This window comes from Podarcis cretensis (assembly GCF_951804945.1).
Source record: "Podarcis cretensis genome assembly, chromosome: 10".
Lineage (NCBI taxonomy): Eukaryota > Metazoa > Chordata > Lepidosauria > Squamata > Lacertidae > Podarcis > Podarcis cretensis.
Window position 1 is genome coordinate 67,499,392 of NC_137179.1, and position 21,306 is coordinate 67,520,697.

The 21,306-nt window shown below is 44.3% G+C and overlaps 1 protein-coding gene across 3 annotated transcripts in view; it reads right to left on the reverse strand.

Annotated features, from left to right (window-relative positions):
* Positions 1 to 21,306, reverse strand: part of LOC307225980 (uncharacterized protein) — a 67,359-nt gene that overhangs the window by 10,183 nt on the left and 35,870 nt on the right. For 2 of the 3 annotated variants that reach the window (XR_013843198.1, XM_079994460.1), the window contains exons 2-3: positions 7,642 to 7,767; positions 690 to 744 (exon numbers count right to left, since the gene is read on the reverse strand). Coding sequence is in view for 2 of the 3 variants with exons in the window: in XM_079994460.1 (XP_079850586.1) it covers positions 690 to 744; positions 7,642 to 7,767 (181 nt within the window). In the remaining variant the exon portion in view is untranslated. The remainder of the gene's footprint in view (positions 1 to 689; positions 745 to 7,641; positions 7,768 to 21,306) is intronic. The other variant, XM_079994461.1, reaches the window with a different exon arrangement.

The window sequence follows — 21,306 nt, forward strand, 5'->3', positions numbered from 1 at the left end:
CCAGCTTTGAGGGACTAGAAAATGGAAATTTCAGCAGATGCCGCCTTCTTGCTTCAGGACGAAGCCATTCCCCAGGTTATCTGCAGAGATCAACCTCCCTCCATCTAAATTAATGTGACACGTTTCGCCCACAACACTGATATAAACTATAAATTCCCTTAAAGTCCTCCAGGACAGCTGGACGCTTCAGGATCAATTGGGTGACATGCTGTTATTCTGGCATTTCACCACATCATAGACCCTTGAGAGGAGCTACATCAAAATTTAGTCAGAGGCATTCTGCTTTATTCGCATGGGTAGAATGTGAAATACTGATTTTCACAGGATTAAATTGATTCCCCGACACTTTGGGAACCGAACGCAATCCCTAGAAAGGTCTTTATCAAACTATCCGAAACAATTTGCTTTTGGATTTGGACGAGGTGTAAGCAACGCCATTCGAAACAGTGACACCTAAAGAAAGTGACAGTAAGTCGTCCCAGTCTGTAGGCGAGGATTATAATGTGATGATTCGCAGCAGACTGTCACTCAAAATGAAAATTATATTGGAAATGTTCTCAAGCATGCTGCTGCCTTCTTGGGCATTGCTTTCCTTTCCTGAAGCAAGAAATAGTTGCATGCTCACTTTATGAGACGGGAACCGGCAGGTCATCTCAATATATTATGAAACTGTAAAACAAGCACCCTACCTTTTGTAGCTTTAGTAACTCCATGAAAACATTGAAAAGTCCCGTTAATCAGCTCCTAGAATGATAGCAAGAAAGGCATGTTAGCTATAACCATAGAACCCAGTCGGTAGCTTTAACATTAAATGATACAGCCAACTCCTAGGATCCGGGAGTTCATCACAGACAGTACAGAAAACATTCCCTCCATTAACTGCTGGTGTAAGAACAGGTACATCCAGGTACATTTTTTCCTTAAAAATGTTTATGGGTACTCTCATTTTCCTACTCATATTGAAATACATCTCCAGGGCTTTTTTTGAGGCGGAACTCTCAGGAACTCAGTTCCGGCACCTTTCAGGTGGACATCATTGCCATTCTATGAGAATGTTCACGGTGAGATTCGGCACCTCTTTTTCTACAAAAATAGCACTGAATTCTACACCTACCTACCTACTTACCTACACACACAGACACACACACACACACACACACACACACACACACACACACACGGGCTTCCTTTTTATTCCACATCTATGATGATTTGGGCTCTTGATGCTAGTGGGGCAGTGACATGTGATCTCACTTTCTAAATCAGGCAGAGGCAACCTTGGCCCTCCAGATGTTTTGGGACTAAAACTCGCATCATCCCTAGCTAACTGGACTAGTGGTCAGGGATGATGGGAGTTGCAGTCCCAAAATTCTGGAGGGCCGAGTTTGCCTATGGCCGTTCTAAGTTATTTGTGTCCACAAAAGTTTTGAGGCAGTCACACTGCTTCACTTCTCGCAGAGCTAGTATTGGTGTGGTGGTTAAGAGTGTTTAACTTGGATCTGGGAGGTAAAGGTAAAGGGACCCCTGACCATTAGGTCCAGTCGTGGCTTACTCTGGGGTTGCAGCGCTCAACTCGCTTTATTGGCCGAGGGAACTGGCGTACAGCTTCCGGGTCATGTGGCCAGCATAACTAAGCTACTTCTGGCGAGCCAGAGCAAGGCACGGAAACGCCGTTTACCTTCCTGCCAGAGTGGTACCTATTTATCTACTTGCACTTTGACGTGCTTTCGAACTGCTAGGTTGGCAGGAGCAGGGACTGAGAAATGGGAGCTCACCCCATCGCGGGGATTCGAACCGCCGACCTTCTGATTGGCAAGTCCTAGGCTCTGTGGTTTAACCCACAGCGCCACCCATTGGATCTGGTTTCAAATCCCCACTCAGCCATGAAGCTGACCTTGGTCAAGTCAATGCCTCTCAGCCTAACCTACCTCACAGGGTAGATTAAATGGGAATTAAATGCTTTCCCTCCCTTACGTTTTTGTACTTTTAAGAATCTAGGGGTCCCTCGATCCTGCTAAATGCTTCTCTCTTGTGCATGTGTGACGTCGTTTCAGCTTCCTAAGAAATGTCGCTCACCGCCCAAACATCAGAAAGAGAAGGAATGATTTAATCTGGCACCATTTTATTACTTGCTCGTTTGGCAGCAAGGAAATCTGCATTATGAGAGTTGACAATTAAAAAAGGTCAGCTTGTGAGGCCTGCTATATGAAACGCTCACAGTTAATCGGTTTTGCTTGTACGTTTTTCTGGAACAGCTACCTTTTGATTGCAAAATGTAAGTGGAAAACAAGGAACCACCAGATCTGAACACAATTATAATCATCACATATAACCTCTCTGGTCTTTCACGGAAACCTTCCTACCTCATAATCAGCACTGGATGGTTTGATCAGACTGTGGCAGCTTTTTGTATACAGGTCCAATAAATTAGCTCTTTATTCTCATTGCTGATATGAGGTGCTTTCATACGGTGGGAACATGTACAGTTGCCGTCTTAGCTACTTGTTTTGATTGCCTTTTCCTATTTTCAGCCATCCTCCAAAAGCATCTCTGTCCTCTGCTGTGCTCTTTTATTTCCTTTCCTTTTGATATGCCTTGCATTGCCTGTGGTGAAATGCTCGCTTGTGTCTTTGTTGCTCTCTCTCATTAGCATAGATGCCCAGCTTGTGTTTGACTTCGGTTTCCCCTAATATAGGTTCTGGATGCTTTTGGGGGTGCATTTGCCCTCTAAATGTGAGAATTTCAGAACGGGGAATTTCGCCCCGATTGCTGCAGAATGATTCTTAAGGCCCAGAAAATGCCTATAGGTTTGGCCAAGGTACAAGGCCGTCAGCAGCAGCAAGGCGTGTTTGGGAAATAGCAGCATGGAACGAACAGTGTCTGCTTAGTTTCTTCTTCTTTAATTTTATTTTAACAAAGTAATAATTATAAAAGGGGACGCGGGTGGCGCTGTGCTCTAAACCACAGAGCCTAGGGCTTGCCGATCAGAAGGTCGGCGGTTCGAATCCCTGCAACGGGGTGAGCTCCCGTTGCTCGGTCCCTGCTCCTGCCAACCTAGCAGTTTGAAAGCACATCAAAGTGAAAGTAGATAAATAGGTACTGCTCTGGCGGGAAGGTAAACGGCATTTCCGTGCACTGCTCTGGTTCGCCAGAAACGGCTTAGTCATGCTGGCCACATGTATGCCGGCTCCCTCGGCCAATAAAGTGAGATGAGCGTCGCAACCCCAGAATCCGCCATGACTGGACCTAATGGTCAGGGGTCCCTTTACCTTTAATAGTCATAAAAAAATAAAAATAAAAATGTGCACCCCACCACTGAGACCATTCCATTGTTACTATCCAACCTCCCAAAATTTCAACACCTCTTGCGATGGTTTGACCCCTTTCCATTTTAACAGTACAAATTCTACAAACACCCTCCATATCTCCTCAAAACCATTTCTCCTGCATACTCCCTGTCTTACCTTAATGGCACATGTTAATTTATCATTAATAGCTATATCCCACACCTCTTTATACCATTCTTCCATTTTATATTCTGCTTGCCCCTTCCAATTCCTAGCTATCATAATTCGTGCATCTGTCAATGAATTTGTGAGCAGGTCCTTCATAGCCTGTGAACCTTCCACCTCATCGTAAGCTGATAATAATGCTACTTCTGGACTTTCGGTCAGCTGTAACCCAGTGATTTCTGTTATCGCCTTGAACACCCAGGTTAGAGGTGGAGGGGTTATAACCACGCCAATAGGTGTGGGAACAAGTAGGGTAGTGGTCTGCAACTGATATCATAAAGACCTTGAAACCTGCATATGCAGATTATATAGCTTTGTTCCCCTCACAATTGTCCTCCTTTGAAGAGAGAAGCTCAGAGGTGGAAGGTCCCAGGTTTCTTATATAACAGCTCTCACCTGCTAACTTCACTATCTGAGGCAGGTGAGACCAATGAGAGAGAACAGAAGTGGTACGTGGGGAAACAGGACATTATATACAGAGGTTTTAAATAAAAGTCGGGTGAGCTGTGGCAAGGAATTCTGGAAATACATTTAAAAGTCTTGCGTAGCACACTTCAAAGCTGCTTTTTACTGCCATGGATGAGCAGAACAAGCCAGAATGGGAGACTTTGGACTTTTGCCGAAAACCATATTATCCCCCACCCCCAGTAATGGCTCATGAACCAGCAGCATAATTTGACCACACCATACTGTGAGTTTCCCCACTGCTATGCTGCATTATTGGCTGCCACTGGTCAGGGCAAGGAAACTCGCAGCAGGGTCATGTCATGTTACGGGGTTCAAGAAGCATGAGATATTTGTGGGATGTTTTCAGCAGCAGCCTCAAATAACCCACTCTGCCTGATTCTGCTCATCAATGGCAGCTACTGTAGGTGCCTTTGGAAAACCACAGCAGCTCTGCGGCGTACTTTGTATGCAAAATGCAGGTTTATTCCCTGGCCTCTCCAGGTAGGGTTGAGAACCATCAAGGAGGACCGCAGCCATCTTCAAAGAAGATGGTACTGAATTGGGTGAGCCAATGGTCTGACTTGATACATGGCACCTTCCCATGCTTTCCATAAGATCTTGTTTGAACATTATACACTCTTTATACAATGGCATGAATCATGTCCCCAGACAGGTATTGTTAGTATTAGTATATTAGTATTAGTATTTAAATTTGTATACCGACCTTCATCCATAAATCCCAGGGCAATTCACAACATAAAACTGCTGCTTACAAAGCAGACAGAATCTAATAATTGAGCCATTTTCTTCCCTAAACAAGGATCTAACCTGAGTATTAACTTGGGACTCAGCTATACAGCTGCAAAGATAACATTTTAAGTGTGTTTTCAGTGCATTCTACAAATGTGGCACTAGATGGCGCTGGTGAGCTAATGACAAATTCCATATATATTTCAAAACATTTTTTAAAAAAAGCATTTTCACAGTTTTTTTATATGTGTGTGTAGATTCAGCCTTGCAGAAACAACATCACTCAACATTTTTACCTTTAAACTTCCAACAGGATGGGATTGTAGTCTGTTGACTACTGGGAAATATATTATTTTAAAGCTGCTTAGCCCATCTTTGTAAACTCACTTGTGCCTTTTCTCCTTTTTTCTTTTTAAAAAATTCTATTTTCTGCCATTGCTTCTGCAGCCCTGTATTTCAGATGACAGCTTTTGGCCTATTCCCCCCAGACTTCATTATTCTAAAAGGGAAAAGACATTTGCTTGCTTCTCCTTGGCATGTGCCGCGAAACGTGTGGGCCGAGCTGCGTTTGCAGACAAAGAGAACATACTTAAGCAGGGTAATTGAGCAAATCAGTACAATGATGATATTGGAAGATATTAAACCGGGAGGCTGACGTTACAGTATGTGCCTTTGTAAACAAAATTAGAGAGCTATTTAAAATGGCATCATTAACATAACTGTCAGGAAAAGGAAATTCTCAAGAGCTCAGAGATTTAAAAGCCCTGGCTGTAAAAATACTTAGGGTTTCTGTGGAAAGATGCTGTTTAAAATCAAGCAGGGGAGAACAATTAAAAAAACAACCCAGAAAAACCCAATAACTGGATGAGTAAGAATGATGAGACAAGGACGTTTTAAGGTTTTCCTGTCAAAACACTTGGGAAACAAACGAAGGCATGAATTATTGGGGGGTGGGGGATCACTAAGAAAAGCATACAATCTCTGCTAAATACTCTCATTGTTTCCTTCTTCCAAAAGAATAACAATAGAAGATGGTTTTATCGAGGGATTTAGGGAAATGATAGGAGCATCACAATACAAATCTAGATGGCTCTCCCCTCATTTCCATTTAGGGATTTGAAAAATAAATTATGCATCTTTTCAGCATCTGTTCCTGAGCATGAGCCAACCTGTGCTTAATAATGATTATATACGCTGAGACAACCTTATGTTGGGATTTCAATGAGACAGTTAGGGGTTGCCTCCAGGTTGTCAGTATTTCGTGGTTCAATCACCATACTGGAAATGTAGGTTTCTGCAACTAAAGTAGGTGAACGTGTTCTATTGATCTAGTGCTCTATCAGTTTGAAGGTGCTTTAAATGTATAGTAGTACCTAAGGAGAAAACCTGAAGCAGCGATGCAGTTTAGGTAATGTTAGCCTCTGGGCTGAATGACCTTACAGGGACTGCCCACTTTAGATAGCAATGTGTATTAAAATGGCATTAAGCCACCCCTGCTGTGTTTGGGATGCCTTCTGTTCATTCTGCTAAACTGGGTTCTAGAGTCCTACAGGCTGAAATGAATAGGACCACCTCTCCCCATAAGAACCACCCCCAACCTTGTTATGATCATCTTAGGTCCTTTTTGGTGTGCTTCCGCCACAAGACGTCCAGAGGGTGGCAATGCAAGAACAGGGCCTTTTCTGTGGTGGCTCCCCACTTGTGGAATGCTCTCTCCAAGGAGGTTCACCAGGCACCGTTGTTACATCTCTTTAGGTGCTGGGCAAGAACATTCCTCTTCTCCCAGGGCTTTGGCTAAATAAATGATCTATGGCCTTTTAAATTCTGGGTGGGTATTGTTTTTGCTTGTTACTTTATTGTTCCTTTTTGTGATTTTATACTGTAAACTGCCCTGTGATGCTCACATGAAAGGGCGGTATAGAGATTTAATAAATAAAATACCAGTAATAATAGCATCTTTAGATACACTAAAGGTCATCTCTTCAAAATGGCTGCCAAGTCCAGACCCTCCAAGTATCCCTATTTTCCAGGAACAGTCCTAGATTTACAGAAGCCATCCTGGTTTCTAATTTGACCCTGAAATGTCCCGCTTTTCCTTAGGACATCTCTATTTTCAAAGGAGTTATTTATGTGACCCCCCCGAGCCAAGGAGATAAGTAAATACACAACCTTTAGAAGATAGCTGAAGGCAGCCCTGTATAGGGAAGTTTTTTCTATATTTAATGTTTTATTATGTTTTTATATCTGTTGGAAGCCTCCCAGAGTGGCTGGGGCAACCCAGTCAGTTGGGCAGGGAAAATAATAATAATAATAATAATAATAATAATAATAATAATAATAATATCATCATCATTATGGAATAGGACGTTCCTATTTTCATCAGGACGTGGGTGGCGCTGTGGGTTAAACCACAGAGCCTAGGGCTTGCCGATCAGAAGGTCGGCGGTTCGGATCCCCACAATGGGGTGAGCTCCCGTTGCTCGGTCCCTGCTCCTGCCAACCTAGCAGTTCGAAAGCATGCCAAAGTGCAAGTAGATAAATAGGTACCGCTCCGGCAGGAAGGTAAACGGCATTACCATGCACTGCTCTGGTTCGCCAGAAGCGGCTTAGTCATGCTGGCCACATGACCTGGAAGCTGTACGCCAGCTCCCTCGGCCAATAAAGCGAGATGAGCGCCGCAACCCCAGAGTCGGTCACGACTGGACCTATTGGTCAGGGGTCCCTGTACCTTTCTTTTCATCGGAGAAATGTTGGAGGGTATGCAAGTCCCATTTTGATAAGTCCATTGCCTGCAATCAGCTTGAGATCAGTCAAGATGTTTGCATCATGGTATATTGTCATTGGCAATGACAAACGCCATGGCGTTGTTTGAATTAGAAAACCAGCACATGTCAACCGTAAATGTTAGGGCAGATGTGCTATCCTTACTTACCATTTCACATCCCCCAGTAGATTCCTTCTTCACTTGTAGCAGTCTGTTGGCTGACTCTCTCAGAGCCCCCAGAGACCATGTGCCGGGGGATTTTTTGGCATTAAGCTGTTCTTTGAGTAGGCGAGTCTAAAAGGGAAAACAGATGCCACTATTAAAAATGAAAAAGTGATGTGGTTATTTTTGGCCAAGATAGTTGCTATTGCCAGACTAGGTAGCTTTCCTCTCCTCCTTGAGCCAAAAATATGTGCTGTAAAACAGCAACTTTGACGTCGCTGCTGTTTACAAAAAACTTACGAATCACGACCAAATCCCCCACCACCTGCACACCTATTTTAAACTGTGTTTAAAATATGCTCAGATTCATCAGTTTTAATGTCAGTAACTTCCTCCTAACAGGTGTGAAATGTGCAAAATGTATCTCTCAGGGGGGAAGAGAAAGAGAGAGATTAATTTGCAGTTAATTTATTTTACAGTAGTCTCTGTAAACCCAATGACCACATTTTATCCTGTGTCGGCTTGCAACCAATGAGCTGCTCCAAAGCAAATAGGCTTTGCATAGTTAAACTGCGATCATTTGCATATCCTGCACATTAGACTGTGCCTTTTTCCTCTGTCCCTTCTGATTTACAGAAAAATGCAGAGGAAACCACAACAGACCCAAAAGTATTTCAGGGAGCAAAGGACTTGGTAGGGGGAGGATTCTTAAAAGAGTGGCAGTCTGTGTTGGCGGAGGGGGAACAACAATCTCCCACTTCCTGCAGCCTTCCTTGCAAACAAGCCCCTATAAATCGCTTTGTGGTCCAGCAATTTATCCTTAGGTGTGGCCATCACATGCACAATGTTTCGTTCTTTGTGGGTTACAAGTCAGGCAGATCCACAGATACCAGGCTCCCTGACTGGTTGTCCTGGCACCTGGGACCATGGGTCCCATCAGGGAAGAATTTTGGAACAGAAGCCCCCTTAGCAGAATGAGCTGCAGGGCCCCAGAATAAAATAAAATGCAACAGGACTGGCTTGCTACATTTTGATGCACATGCGGCATTCATGAACTTCCTAAAGAGCGTTTCTGTCAAGACAATCTCTCTCTCTTTCCGCCTTATCTACAATGTTCATTGCATTATTATTATTATTATTATTATTATTATTATTATTATTATTATTATTTCAGGGTAGCCATACTTCTTCATTTCCAATATGTGCATGTCCCTGGAGGAGACTGATCATCTAGATCCATTTCAATCTGGTTTCAGGCCTGTTTAGGATGAGGGTGAACTGATGAAGCTTAATCCAGACAAGACAGAAGTCAGAAAGCAGAACAGGGAATGAGGGATTCAGCCTGTAGCTTCCTACTGAAATCTTGTAGCTTTTTATACTTCAAATGTTCAATTTTGAAAAAGCTTTTTTAAAAAGCGTTTTTAAAAATACATTGAATTTTCCATAAGGCTCATCATTGCCATCTAGTGGCACATTGTATACTGCACTTAAAATACACATAAAGCATTTTATTTGCCGCTGCATTGCTGAGTCCAAAGCGTAATTCTTAAAACAACAATGACAGGAGGGTAGCAAAATAACATCACCTGTAGGACAACATGGAGATTACCTATTAAAATGATGATTCCCCTCGTTTCTGATACAGATGACCTCCGATTTCAGCTTAAAAGAAACCACAAAAAATCTCGAGATGCATCACTTAGCTTCCAATTTACACCTATAAAACATTGCACAGAAGTTCTAAAACCCTCTGCTGTGCACTAATGATTTTCTCCTGTGAAGGGAAAATATTCAAAGAAGACTGCAGGCTTATTGAAGGCTCAGAAGCAGGGAAGGGTGGGGAGTGAGAGGGAGGAAGCTTCACAAGTTTGGCACACTTTGAAATAAATTGTGCAATGCTATCTGCTATGCTTCAATGGGATGATGATATGATCTCCACTGATGCCAAACACGACCAACAAATGTCCCTGATGGTTAAACTACAATCTATCGAGTTTTATCAAAGGGAAGCACTTCGTTTATTATCTGTGCTTCAGAACGGAGTCAATGTTATTTCCATAATGCAAAGTGTTACCATTTGCATCTGGAAACAAGTCTGGAAGGATAGGAATTCTCTTCTTTGGAGAGCTCCAGCTTCCCATAAAAGCATATCTTTGGGGATTTTGCCATCTTCCATGCCGTGGGCATGACGAAGCCAGCACAGACATCACTGAGACAGGCATGCAAACATAGGCAATGTGTTTGTCTGAAACACTGTCCTGCTATGTGATACCCAAAATCTTCCTGACACAAAATCTTCCTGGAAGGCACTGAGGCATCGCTCCTGATGGTTTTAGTCGCCCACGACTTCCAGGCTGCTGCAAAGACAAGGAAATGATTTTTATCGTCCGCTTTTTATTCAATACAGTGGTGCCCCGCAAGACGAACGCCTCACAAGACGGAAAACCCGCTAGACGAAAGGGTTTTCCGTTTTGGAGGCGCTTCGCAAAACGAATTTCCCTATGGGCTTGCTTCGCAAGACGAAATGTCTTGCGAGTTCCTGCGGTTCCCCCCTTCCCCCCCTTTTCCTAAGCCGCTTATCAGCTGATCCGCTAAAAGCCGCTAAACCGCTAATAGCGCTAATCCACTAAGCTGTCAATGGGTTTGCTTCGCAAGACGAAAAAACCGCTATACGAAGAGCGTCACGGAACGAATTAATTTCATCTTGCGAGGCACCACTGTATTTACAGAGAGAGGCTATAGAACCCAGACTCTTGGATAATGGCATTGTCCCGAGTGAATCTCCAGCCTCCGTCTCTCCTACTTCCTCATTCGTCAATCTCATTGTCTCTCCTGCTAAGTGCCCTCTGCCTTTGAGCTCTTTGCTCTCCTGCTTTCAAGGCTCACCAGGTTCTGGGATAGGTGGGGATCTGGAATGCTTTCTAAAGACACTGTGTCCATCAGCTGTCACCTCCCTGGTGCTTCTTCCTTCTCCTCTCCCACTATTTCCCAACTCTCCTCCTCATCTTCCTCTGAGCTGTGATCTCCCTCAAACCCCTGTTGTAGATCTAAACTGTCTTCCTCCTCCCTGGAAGGGTCAAGCTGGGAAGGTGGTCTCCACCATTCCTCCTCTGTCCAGTCCTTGACAACTACTTACTTCCATAAAGCAGCGGGCTCAACGCACAAGCCTGGTAGACCTTCGTCTACCAGCATCACATTCTCCCATACCCTTTTGGAGACGTGAGCCGTTGCCATAGCTGCCTTGCCAACATACCTGCACTGCTCAGCATCAACAGAAAGGCTGCTGGTTATGGTGAAATCCAGTTAGACAAAATTGCCTCCCACCATGACTATGTCATTTTTCTTTTTCAAGCCATATATTCTATCACAGGATTCGGGGGGGGGGGGGGGAGAGAGCTCAGGATCCTGTGACTAGATTATTAACAAATAATTGGTTTCATATTAATTATATGGTGGCACTGCTTGCCACAGCAGCTAGAAAATGACATGCAAGTGTTTTAACAGTAGTTTGAACTGAATTGATTATGATGAAGCAATGTGGATTTAAATGGTAGTTGATTTTTGTGAATATAGTTAACACGTTACTTTTGACTGTGTATATATGATGGAATTGGATGGAGTGAGAGGTTTCACAAAGGTCTTTGGCAATATGCAATAGCATTTTACTTATACATGTAAAACAAGCAATGCCTTCTTCCCTTTCCATTTAACTCACGGTTCAATACTGGAAAACGCCTCAATTTTTACTCTAATTTATTTGTGGCCTTGCACTATGACCTAGTTAAAGAATCTGGTCTAACCTCTGCCTCAAGGCAAAATACTACTCCTATTAACCTACATACACACCATATGGTGGTCTTGAGATTAACCCCTCAACAGCCAGATGACAATGTCTCACAAGCAGAAATCAGAATGAAATAGAACAAGCTGTGCTAGACACTCAAGAATGGCTTAACGCACCAATCTGGACATCTCCAGAAACAGGAACAAGTCACATCCCAACAAGAGAAAGCAAAACATGCTCCCCACTGCTCCAAACTTTGCAGTAACTATTAGAAACCAATGTTTTCTAATCTGGGTGAAATTTTATTCTCAGCCTTCAAAATGGCAACCTTCCATTCCTTAATCTTCAACGTGGTTCAGCAGTAGAGCATCTATTTTGCAGGTAGAACATCCGTGGTTCAATCTCAGGCATCTGAAATCAGGAGGAGCCATTGCCTGTCAGTGCTGAGCAAGGTGGACCAATGGTTTATGGCAGGCAGCTTCTTATGTGAAGGAGAATCCTCAAATGTGAAGCCAACTTGAATGTCGTGGACTGGTTGGACGCAGATGAATGGTAGGAGGAACCAGCCGGGGACCCCCAAGGGAAGAAGGCTCAGAGCCAGGGGATTGGTGGTGGGATGACAATAAGAGGTCAGAGGGAGAAGACTGGGAAGCAGTCAGAAGCTGAAGAGGTAACAGGGCTTAAGTGAGCTGGGAGAATCTGTGGCAGAGAGAAGCCCAGAATCAGAGGCAGAAGCTGAAGCAAGGAAGGTGGGAGGAGAGAGACCAAGAGGCAGAGATGAGTCAGGGACCTTCAGTTCCAGCAACTGCTTCATGGGGGGGATGGAGACCTATAGGAATTGAGTTGTAGGCAGTCTCCAAACTACATTGGCATTATACTTAGGAGGTCACTTCAGTCGCCGCCTTAAATACTTTGGAAACGCCATCCTTGCAAAACAGTGGGAGGCTTTGGGATGAAATATTCAAGAGAGCTCCCACTGAAAAAGGCTGGTTTTCAGCGAGCCGTTTCAATTTTTTATGAGGACACTAATTTCATCACAAACGCACAATTTTATTTCTGTGTTGGGCTTTGCCACATCCCAGGCACCCTTTAACTGTGTGCGTGCCACACAGACAACAGCTTGTCTTCCAATGACGCTTACCTTTTAAGTCGGGCACCATTGCGAGATGGCGACAACGCCAACCCCAAGATTCAGCAGCTGTGCTGGAGACACGGGGTTTTCCCAGGCTTGGGTGAACCCTGCTTCTCCCAGGCCCGGGAAATAGATTGTAGCCTGCCTGTGCAATGGGCCAGTGGCAGGCTGGTTGCAGTTCTGCCCCCTGAGCTGCTGCTAATAACACCACTGTTATTCATTGTTCATTCCAGTTTTACTTTCTTGGGCTACTACTGCCTTCTAGCTATAGCTTGGGGCCCCACTTTCTTGGGTACCCAACAAAAAATTAAAGGGAAAAAACCTGGATGTACATTTCCAAAATGTAAGATTAAAAACAAATAAAATAAAACCTACACACAGCAACAGTGTTTTGTGTTTTGTAGGCTCCTATGATGTAAGGTGGGATGCAGGTGGCGCTGTGGGTTAAAGCCTCAGCACCTAGGGCTTGCCGATCGAAAGGTCGGCGGTTCGAATCCCTGCGGCGGGGTGCGCTCCCGCTGCTCGGTCCCAGCGCCTGCCAACCTAGCAGTTCGAAAGCACCTCCGGGTGCAAGTAGATAAATAGGGACCGCTTACCAGCGGGAAGGTAAACGGCGTTTCCGTGTGCGGCTTTGGCTCTGGCTCTGGCTCTGGCCAGAGCAGCGATGTCACGCTGGCCACGTGACCCGGAAGTGTCTCCGGACAGCACTGGCCCCTGGCCTCTTAAGTGAGATGGGCGCACAACCCCAGAGTCTGTCAAGACTGGCCCGTACGGGCAGGGGTACCTTTACCTTTACCTTTTATATATAGGGTGCCTACATTCTGAATGAGCAAATGGCTTTACATACCTATTAGGTCCATAAATTACCATATAGCATATATTTAACACAAAATAGAGACAATTTGTTGTTGACAAAGGACAGCTGGACATATAAAGGGCCCCATTACCTTCAGTAGCTTAGGGCCTCATCAGACCTAAATTCGGCCCTGCTTCGAGTTACCCGGTTTTCTTTGTCCCATCCTCTTTTTAACATGTTACCTTTCTCATTATTATTTTTATATCATTTTGGACACTCATCAAACCCGCTTCTTTTGCTGTTTTATCACATCCTTATATTTAACACGATAGATAGATAGATAGATAGATAGATAGATGTTAGATAGATAGATAAATAGATAGATAGATGTTTTTTAAGGGATCTTTGAAGTTCTGGGATGGGGAAAAGGAGTTAATACAAAACCGTGACTCTAACGCAGCGTGCCAAAGGCAACAGAGGCAAAGAGAAGAAAATCCTCCAGTAAGACGCCTTTTCCGCTCCAACAATCTCCACACATGAGTAACGCCAGCTTGAATTCAAAAACTGGCAAGTGTTTATGCTCACATAAACCCACCTTTGTTAATGCTCTTAGGCATTTCGCTGGAGGTGAGGGAACCACACATCTCTGAAAGGCTTTTTAACAACATCTGGAGAGGGAGTGTGTGCGTGTGCAGGCAGTCATGAGGCACCAAATACAGTCATACCTTGGCTTACAGACGCTTCAGGTTGCGTTTTTCCAGGTTACGGACGCGCCGAAACCTGGAAGTACCTTGAACGGGTTACTTCTGGGTTTTGGCGGTCGCGCATGCGCAGAAGCGCTAAATCGCGCTTTGCGCATGTGCAGAAGCGCCAAATCGCAACCTGCACATGCGCAGACGTGCCGCTGCGGGTTGCAAATGCGCATCCCGCACAGATCACATTCGCAACCTGAGCATCCACTGTACAATGTTAAAGTAAAGTACAATAAAATTATTATTATTATTATTAGCATTAGCATTGCTAACTGAGAGTGCTGTCACTACTAGCCATTTCCCCAGGCTGGCTCAGTAGGAGAGATGGAAAGCAGGGCTCACTCCATTAGGTATCCTCTTTCCTCAACTGTTACCTGGGGGCAGGTAACCGTTATCAGGTTGCTGCAGTGGGCTGGAAAGGAAGCAGGGCTCCTTTCATCACCTTTCCCGGAGGTCCAGTGCCATCAGGCACCTCCTGCCCCTGAACTGGGCCAGCCAGTTGCTAAAGGAACAACTGTTTAGAAATTGGCACCCAGGTTTTTATTTTCCTCATCCCCCCGTGTCCCTTTTCCTCTTGTGTGTCATCTTTCATTGGTTTCTCTTTTTTAAGATGGTAAGGATTGCCTTGTTTAGATCCTGTGTAAGTTGCTCTGGGAGCCTTTTTCGGCTGAAGAGCAGGGCGCAAATTCTCTAAACCTACAAATAATTTCGGGGCAGGTTCCAATCGCTCCAGCAAACCCAGCTGATTTGGTGCTCTGGTGCAACAAATCCACTCCCCTCCCCCACTGTCAATCATGGACTTTGATTCATTGTTTAATCCCCTCACAAACAAATTGGAATGGATGCTGGACAGTGTGATTTTTGCAGCTGCTGTTAAAGTTGCAAAACAATGAAGTCTGGGGCAGAGCATTGGAGAATTTCTGAAACAATAATGGGATATTTCTCTGCCCAAGGCATGATGGAGAACAGCAACAAATGGGAAAAGATAGACATAACATTTTACAAGGACAGGAAGAAACATCATGGAAAGAATAATTGCCACACACAGGAATAATAAGAATATAGGGGGGCCCACTAGGGGGCGCATTGGAAGATGGCCAACAATACGATCTCTCCGACCCACACAGGGTAATTAAGAGGCTGTTATGGGAGTAGGCAGCCTCCCTTGTTGCCCCAAGGAAATGGGGAACACTGCCCTTGCCTGCTGTGCCCATAAATCACCCCCTAATTCAAAAGAAGGGGGTGAGGGCCCTAGGCAGAATGCCCCCGTGTGGACCTCGGCTCTCCTGGACGCTGTCTCTGATCGCGCACTAGTTGCAGCAATTTGGAATAATTAATTACAAAAGAAGCAAATGCACATATTTCAAGTGAAGAAGGGGAGTGAAGTCTGCTAATTTAAGTGACCTCTGCGAAAGAAGACGACGGGCTGGAGAAACAGGAATATTTTATGATGAAGATACACCAAAGGCGGGCTATGTTGACAACGGGACTGAATGGGGGGGGGACCTTTTTTACTTTCCTTCTATGTGATTTACAAGAACCCCTCCTCATTAGAATCGTCGGTTGAACTGAACCAAGCAGGATGATTAAGGTCTGTGTGGAGATAAACTTTAATCAAAAGTATGCTTTATGGAGACCGAGAAGCAATAAGAGCTTTTGGAATGGCGCAGCAATTAATTCAGAGTCACCATCTTGCCAAAGGATTTACAGCCGGGAGGAAGAATGGTCTTGTTTTTAGACTGCATTCCTAGTGAATCTCCTCAGAGGTTTTGAGAAAGGAGGCAGATTGGTGAAGATTAATGACGCTAAGACTGTTTTGATGTATGGAAGTGATGTTATATGGAAAACGTCTGGATATGGCTACTGGATAAATATATATATATATCCACGCAGGATTACAAACTGTTCTAACCAGCTTGCGGAGACTATCAGAGGTCACAAAGAGAAAGGAAAAATATATGAAAATAACAACAAGAGATGTGGAAAAACAATAAGAAAGGACTGGATAGTACTGTGAACATCATAAGGTTAGATTTGTGGACATTAAAACAGCAGCAAGAAGCAAGACGTTGATTGGATCCCCTTCGGAACTTGAAATATGGGTACCCCCATATTTAAAAAATTTAAAATTCGGCTGTGTAATTTGGAATTTATGTAATTTGGTTTGATTTGATGTGATTGGTCGGTTAATAAAAAATTATTCTTAAAAAAAAGAAAGACTCGGTCTTAAAAGAGTTTTGCTAAAAAGTAATGTGAGTCACGCAGTTAGGTAATTTTAGACTAAATCATTTAATGCATGGGTAGGCAAACGAAGGCCTGAGGGCCGGATCCGTCCCAATCGCCTTCTAAATTTGTTCTGCGGATGGTCCAGGAATCAGCGTGTTTTTACATGAGTAGAATGTGTCCTTTTATTTAAAATGCATCTCTGGGTTATTTGTGGGGCATAGGAATTCATTCATATATATTTTTCAAAATATAGTCCGGCCCCCCACAAGGTCTGAGGGACAGTGGACCGGCTCCCTGCTGAAAAAGTTTGCTGACCCTTGATTTAATGTGTCAATATGAACAGAAGTTGTTAATATTGCAGTTGTTGTATAAGGGATTGTTATTTTGACTGGAGTGTACAGTGGTACCTTGGGTTACATATGCTTCAGGTTACATACGCTTCAGGTTACAGACTCCACTAACCACGAAATAGTGCTTCAGATTAAGAACTTTGCTTCAGGATAAGAACAGAAATCGTGCTCCGGCAGCGCGGCGGCAGCAGGAGGCCCCATTAGCTAAAGTGGTGCTTCAGGTTAAGAACAGTTTCAGGTTAAGTACGGTCCTCCGGAACGAATTAAGTACTTAACCCGAGGTACCACTGTAATTGAAATTAGTAAGATTTTGGAACGCAGAAATAAAATCATCAAACCATGAATTCTTGCACGCGAGGGGGGACACCTAAATTACATAATTTGGTATCCGAATGATTGGTATTAGTAATTGTATTATAATTTGGCATTGTTACAACGAGGCTATCATTGGACTGTAACTGAAAACTAATAAAAATTATTATAAATAAATAATAATGGAATGGATACTCGATAAATAGCCAAGGTCGTGTAATCTCTCCAGAAACAAAGCAAGAGGAACACTCAGTAAACAGGACATCTGAAAGAGGAGCAGGCTGTTTTTTGTGGAGTCTGCTGCAAAGCACTCACAGGCTCTGCCATTGCCTACGTATCCTACCCCACTCACCTCAGGAAGCCAGTTTTAAATAGATATATTTATATATTTGGCAGTGAGAGCCAAAGGCTGCACCTGAGCACACCTGATGGCACAGCCTATGGATCCCTTGGGGCTGAGAATATGCTCCATCTAACACATCTAACACAGAGAATATGCTCCATCTAACACATCTAACACAGAGAATATGCTCCATCTAACACATGGAGCTACTGCATGTGCTTCCAGGTCTCCTGCCACCAAACGGCTGCCATCCCTACTTGGTGCCAGCGCTCCCAGCCTCATGGATCACAGCATGATCTATAGACTAAAACTGTGCCACAATTAAAAACAAACCAGCCCACGACAGCCTCAATGCAAAGCATTCAAGTCATCCAAGCGCCTTCGTATAGATGTGAAAAAGCATGGAGGAGAGGACGGAGCCCTGAGGGACCCAGCCGCCCTAGGAAGTCCAGAAGGAGACCATGGATAAAGGTATCAAAAGCCGCAGAGAGATCCAGCAGAATCCAGAAACAGCTTTCATCTCTGTACCTTGCCCGCTGGAGATCACCCTGCCTGGAGGACTAGATCAGGGGTCAGCAACCTTTTTCAGCTGTGGGCCGGTCCACCGTCCCTCAGACCATGTGGTGGGCTGGAAGATATTTTGGGGAAAAAATATGAATGAATTCCTATGCCCCACAAATAACCCAGAGATGCATTTTAAATAAAAGGACACATTCTACTCATAATAATAATAATTTATTATTTGTACCCCACCCATCTGGCTGGGTTTCCCCAGCCGCTCTGGGCGGCTTCCAACAAAGATTAAAAATACAATAAAATGTCACACGTTAAAAACTTTCCTGAACAGGGCTGCCTTCAGATGTTTTCTAAATGTCAGGTAGTTGTTTATCTCTTTGACAGCTGATGGGAGGGCGTTCCACAGGGCGGGCGCCACTACCGAGAAGGCCCTCTGCCTGGTTCCCTGTAACTTTGCTTCTCGCAATGAGGGAACCGCCAGAAGGCCCTCGGAGCTGGACCTCAGCGTCTGGGCAGAACGATGGGGGTAGAGACGCTCCTTCAGGTATACTGGGCCGAGGCCGTTTAGGGCTTTAAAGGTCAACACCACACTTTGAATTGTGCTCGGAAACGTACTGGGAGCCAATGTAGGTCTTTCAAGACCGGTGTTATATGGTCTCGGCTGCCGCCCCCAGCCCCCAGTCTAGCCGCCGCATTCTGGATTAGTTTGTAGTTTCCAGGTCACCTTGAAAGGTAGCCCCACGTAGAGCATATTGCAGTAGTCCAAGTGGGAGATAACTAGAGCATGCACCACTTTGGTGAGACGGTCCGCGGGCAGGTAGGGTCTCAGCCTGTGTACTAGATGGAGCTGGTAGACAGCTGCCCTGGATACAGAATTGACCTGCGCCTCCATGGACAGCTATGAGTCCAAAATGACTCCCAGGCTGCACACCTGGTTCTTCAGGGGCACAGTTACTTCATTCAGGACCAGGGAGTCCTCCACACCAGCCCGCCAAGAACAGTACTGAGGCATCTAATCATAAGCCTGCATTTTTATCAAGCTTATATTTTTTGATCAAGGTTGTATCTTAAAAATGAGTTCAAATTCACAAATGTTTCATGCCAGGCAGGAACTAGGCTGGCTAAGATTTTGGCAGATGTTCATCCTCTTGGCCAGAGAGGCCCTCTGGTTTATTGCGGTCATAAAAGGCTGAGAGCGAGGTCACTGACCTTGCATGTTGCAGAGTACAATTAAGCTACAATTAAGTTGGTAAATAGTAAGAATTATTGTGCCTCCCGTTAGAGACTTGAGCCACATTTTCCTAAGGGCAAGAGCTAATGGAAATAGGGAAAGAAAGTGTTTTTAAGTTTTTTCTTACTTTGAAAACGTCTTTGCTTATAAAAATATATATATATATATGTTATGTATTAAATATATTGGCTTAAATGTAATTATGCAAAGGAATTAGAAGCTAAGAAATGTTAAATCCTTATGCTAGATTCTTATTTCATATAGTTGTAAGACTTGTAACTATCCTGAAATTAAGTCAGCCATCAGCCCAGCCCCCTTGTCGGGCAGGAAAGCACCATCAGAGCACTCTAGACAGATGGTTGTCAGGTTTTTGTTTAAAGGAACCTCCAATGAAGGAGATCTTTCATTGATGATGCGTACAAAAGATCTTTGATACCTGTTTAAAATAGAATTAGCCACCATCTGTTTTAGCCATCTGCTCTATTTTAGAATTAAGGGGGCAAAGGTGATTTGGTAATTAAGGTGCCTTGTAGAGGTTAATGGCTACTTGTTTGCCAATTATAAATATAGCTTTTATTTCCCATAAAAGGCAATAGGAAATGGTTGTATCTTTTGTGATTGGTTCTAGCAAACAGCCAATAGGAATTTCAACCAGGCTGATTGGACAGAGGCAGCCAAAGGAGGAGCAAGGGGGCTGGGTTAAGGAAATATAAGTGCTGGCCAGAATGGCAGGAGGCCAGGCCAGAGCTTGGTAACCATATACCACTGTGCCTCTCATTTATTTGTCTGACAAATAAATTATTATTTTAATTTCTCTATTGCTGCGTTGAATATTTCATTCCAGCTAAGCGTTAACCACAAGCAGGGTGCTACAGTACTTCTGTCTTGTCAGGATTCAATCTCAATCCATTAGCCACCATCCATCCTCCAACCACCTCCAGGCACTCACACAGGACCTTCACCGCCTTCACTGGTTCTGATTTGAAAGAGAGGTAGAGCTGGGTATCATCTGCATATTGATGGACACCCAGTCCAAACCCCTGTCATGTAAAAACACGCTGATTCCCAGGCTGTCCGTGGGCCGGATTGAGAATGCGATTGGGTTGCATCCGGCCCCTGGGCATTAGGTTGCCTAGCCCAGGCCTAGATCCCATCTGTGACCACCCACTCAAAACACGTTCCCAAGAAAGATTGAACCTGAGACCTTCTGCATTGTAAAACAGATGAGCTATGGCCCTTCCCAAATATATGGCAGAAAACTCAAATCAAATGCAGGCTTGATAATTCAAGGCAGTGAGCCCTGCAGACATTTCTCACCCCCGCCCACAACTCCCTCATTCACAACTGGGCTCCTGTCGCTGCTTGCTTCTGTTTTCAGTGTAAGCAACACTAGCAATTCCCAGGGAATATGTTGATCCTCCTTTTTCCCCGCTCGCCGATGTGCAAATCCCAGGCCAAGAGATGAGGGAGGCGCTGAGCATAATCTGAGTAATTACAGATTGCATGAAGATCGCTCTGCTGCCGCCGCCCCCCAAAGCCTGGGTGCCATTCCCCACACTTCTGGGGTTGTTCTAAGTTGTAGAACGTAGTAGTAGAAAAAAAACCACTGTTTTGACACATCCTTAAAGAGAGCTGGGCTATAACTCTAAAACCAAGGCAACCCCCCCCCCACTCAGAGATGAGTGGGCTTCTGTGCTATTGATTCCAATTATACAACTGTCAGACATGTGTCGAGCCTCATTCTTCTCCCTGTGCAACAACACAAATAGCTCCTTGGATTAAATTGGCTAATGTTTACGATATGCTTCGGAGATGAAGCTCTATATAAATGCTAATTATTAACAACGCTACCTGTCAAACAGAGTGGGAAGATGCATAAAAACAATGAGGAGGAGGACAAGGGAAGCCGGGGAGCACAAAAAGAAAGTACTCAACAATTTTCAGTCAGATTAGCTCACCGAAGTCAAATGCTGTCCTCTAGCAAATTCATTTCTGCATTAATCCTGTATGAAAATATCAACATCTGAAAGAAGGCTAGACATGCAGAAGTCACCCAATAGACCTCTGTGTCAGAGTTTGCATTCCGCTTAAGGGGAGGGGGGAGAACCTTTTCGTGTCCCAGTGATTATAAACTCCGAATATATGAGACACTTGAAATGTTTCTCCCACACAACTTGGATTCAGTTAGAAGACGTAGCTACTTCATTCTCACACTCAGAAAGATATCAG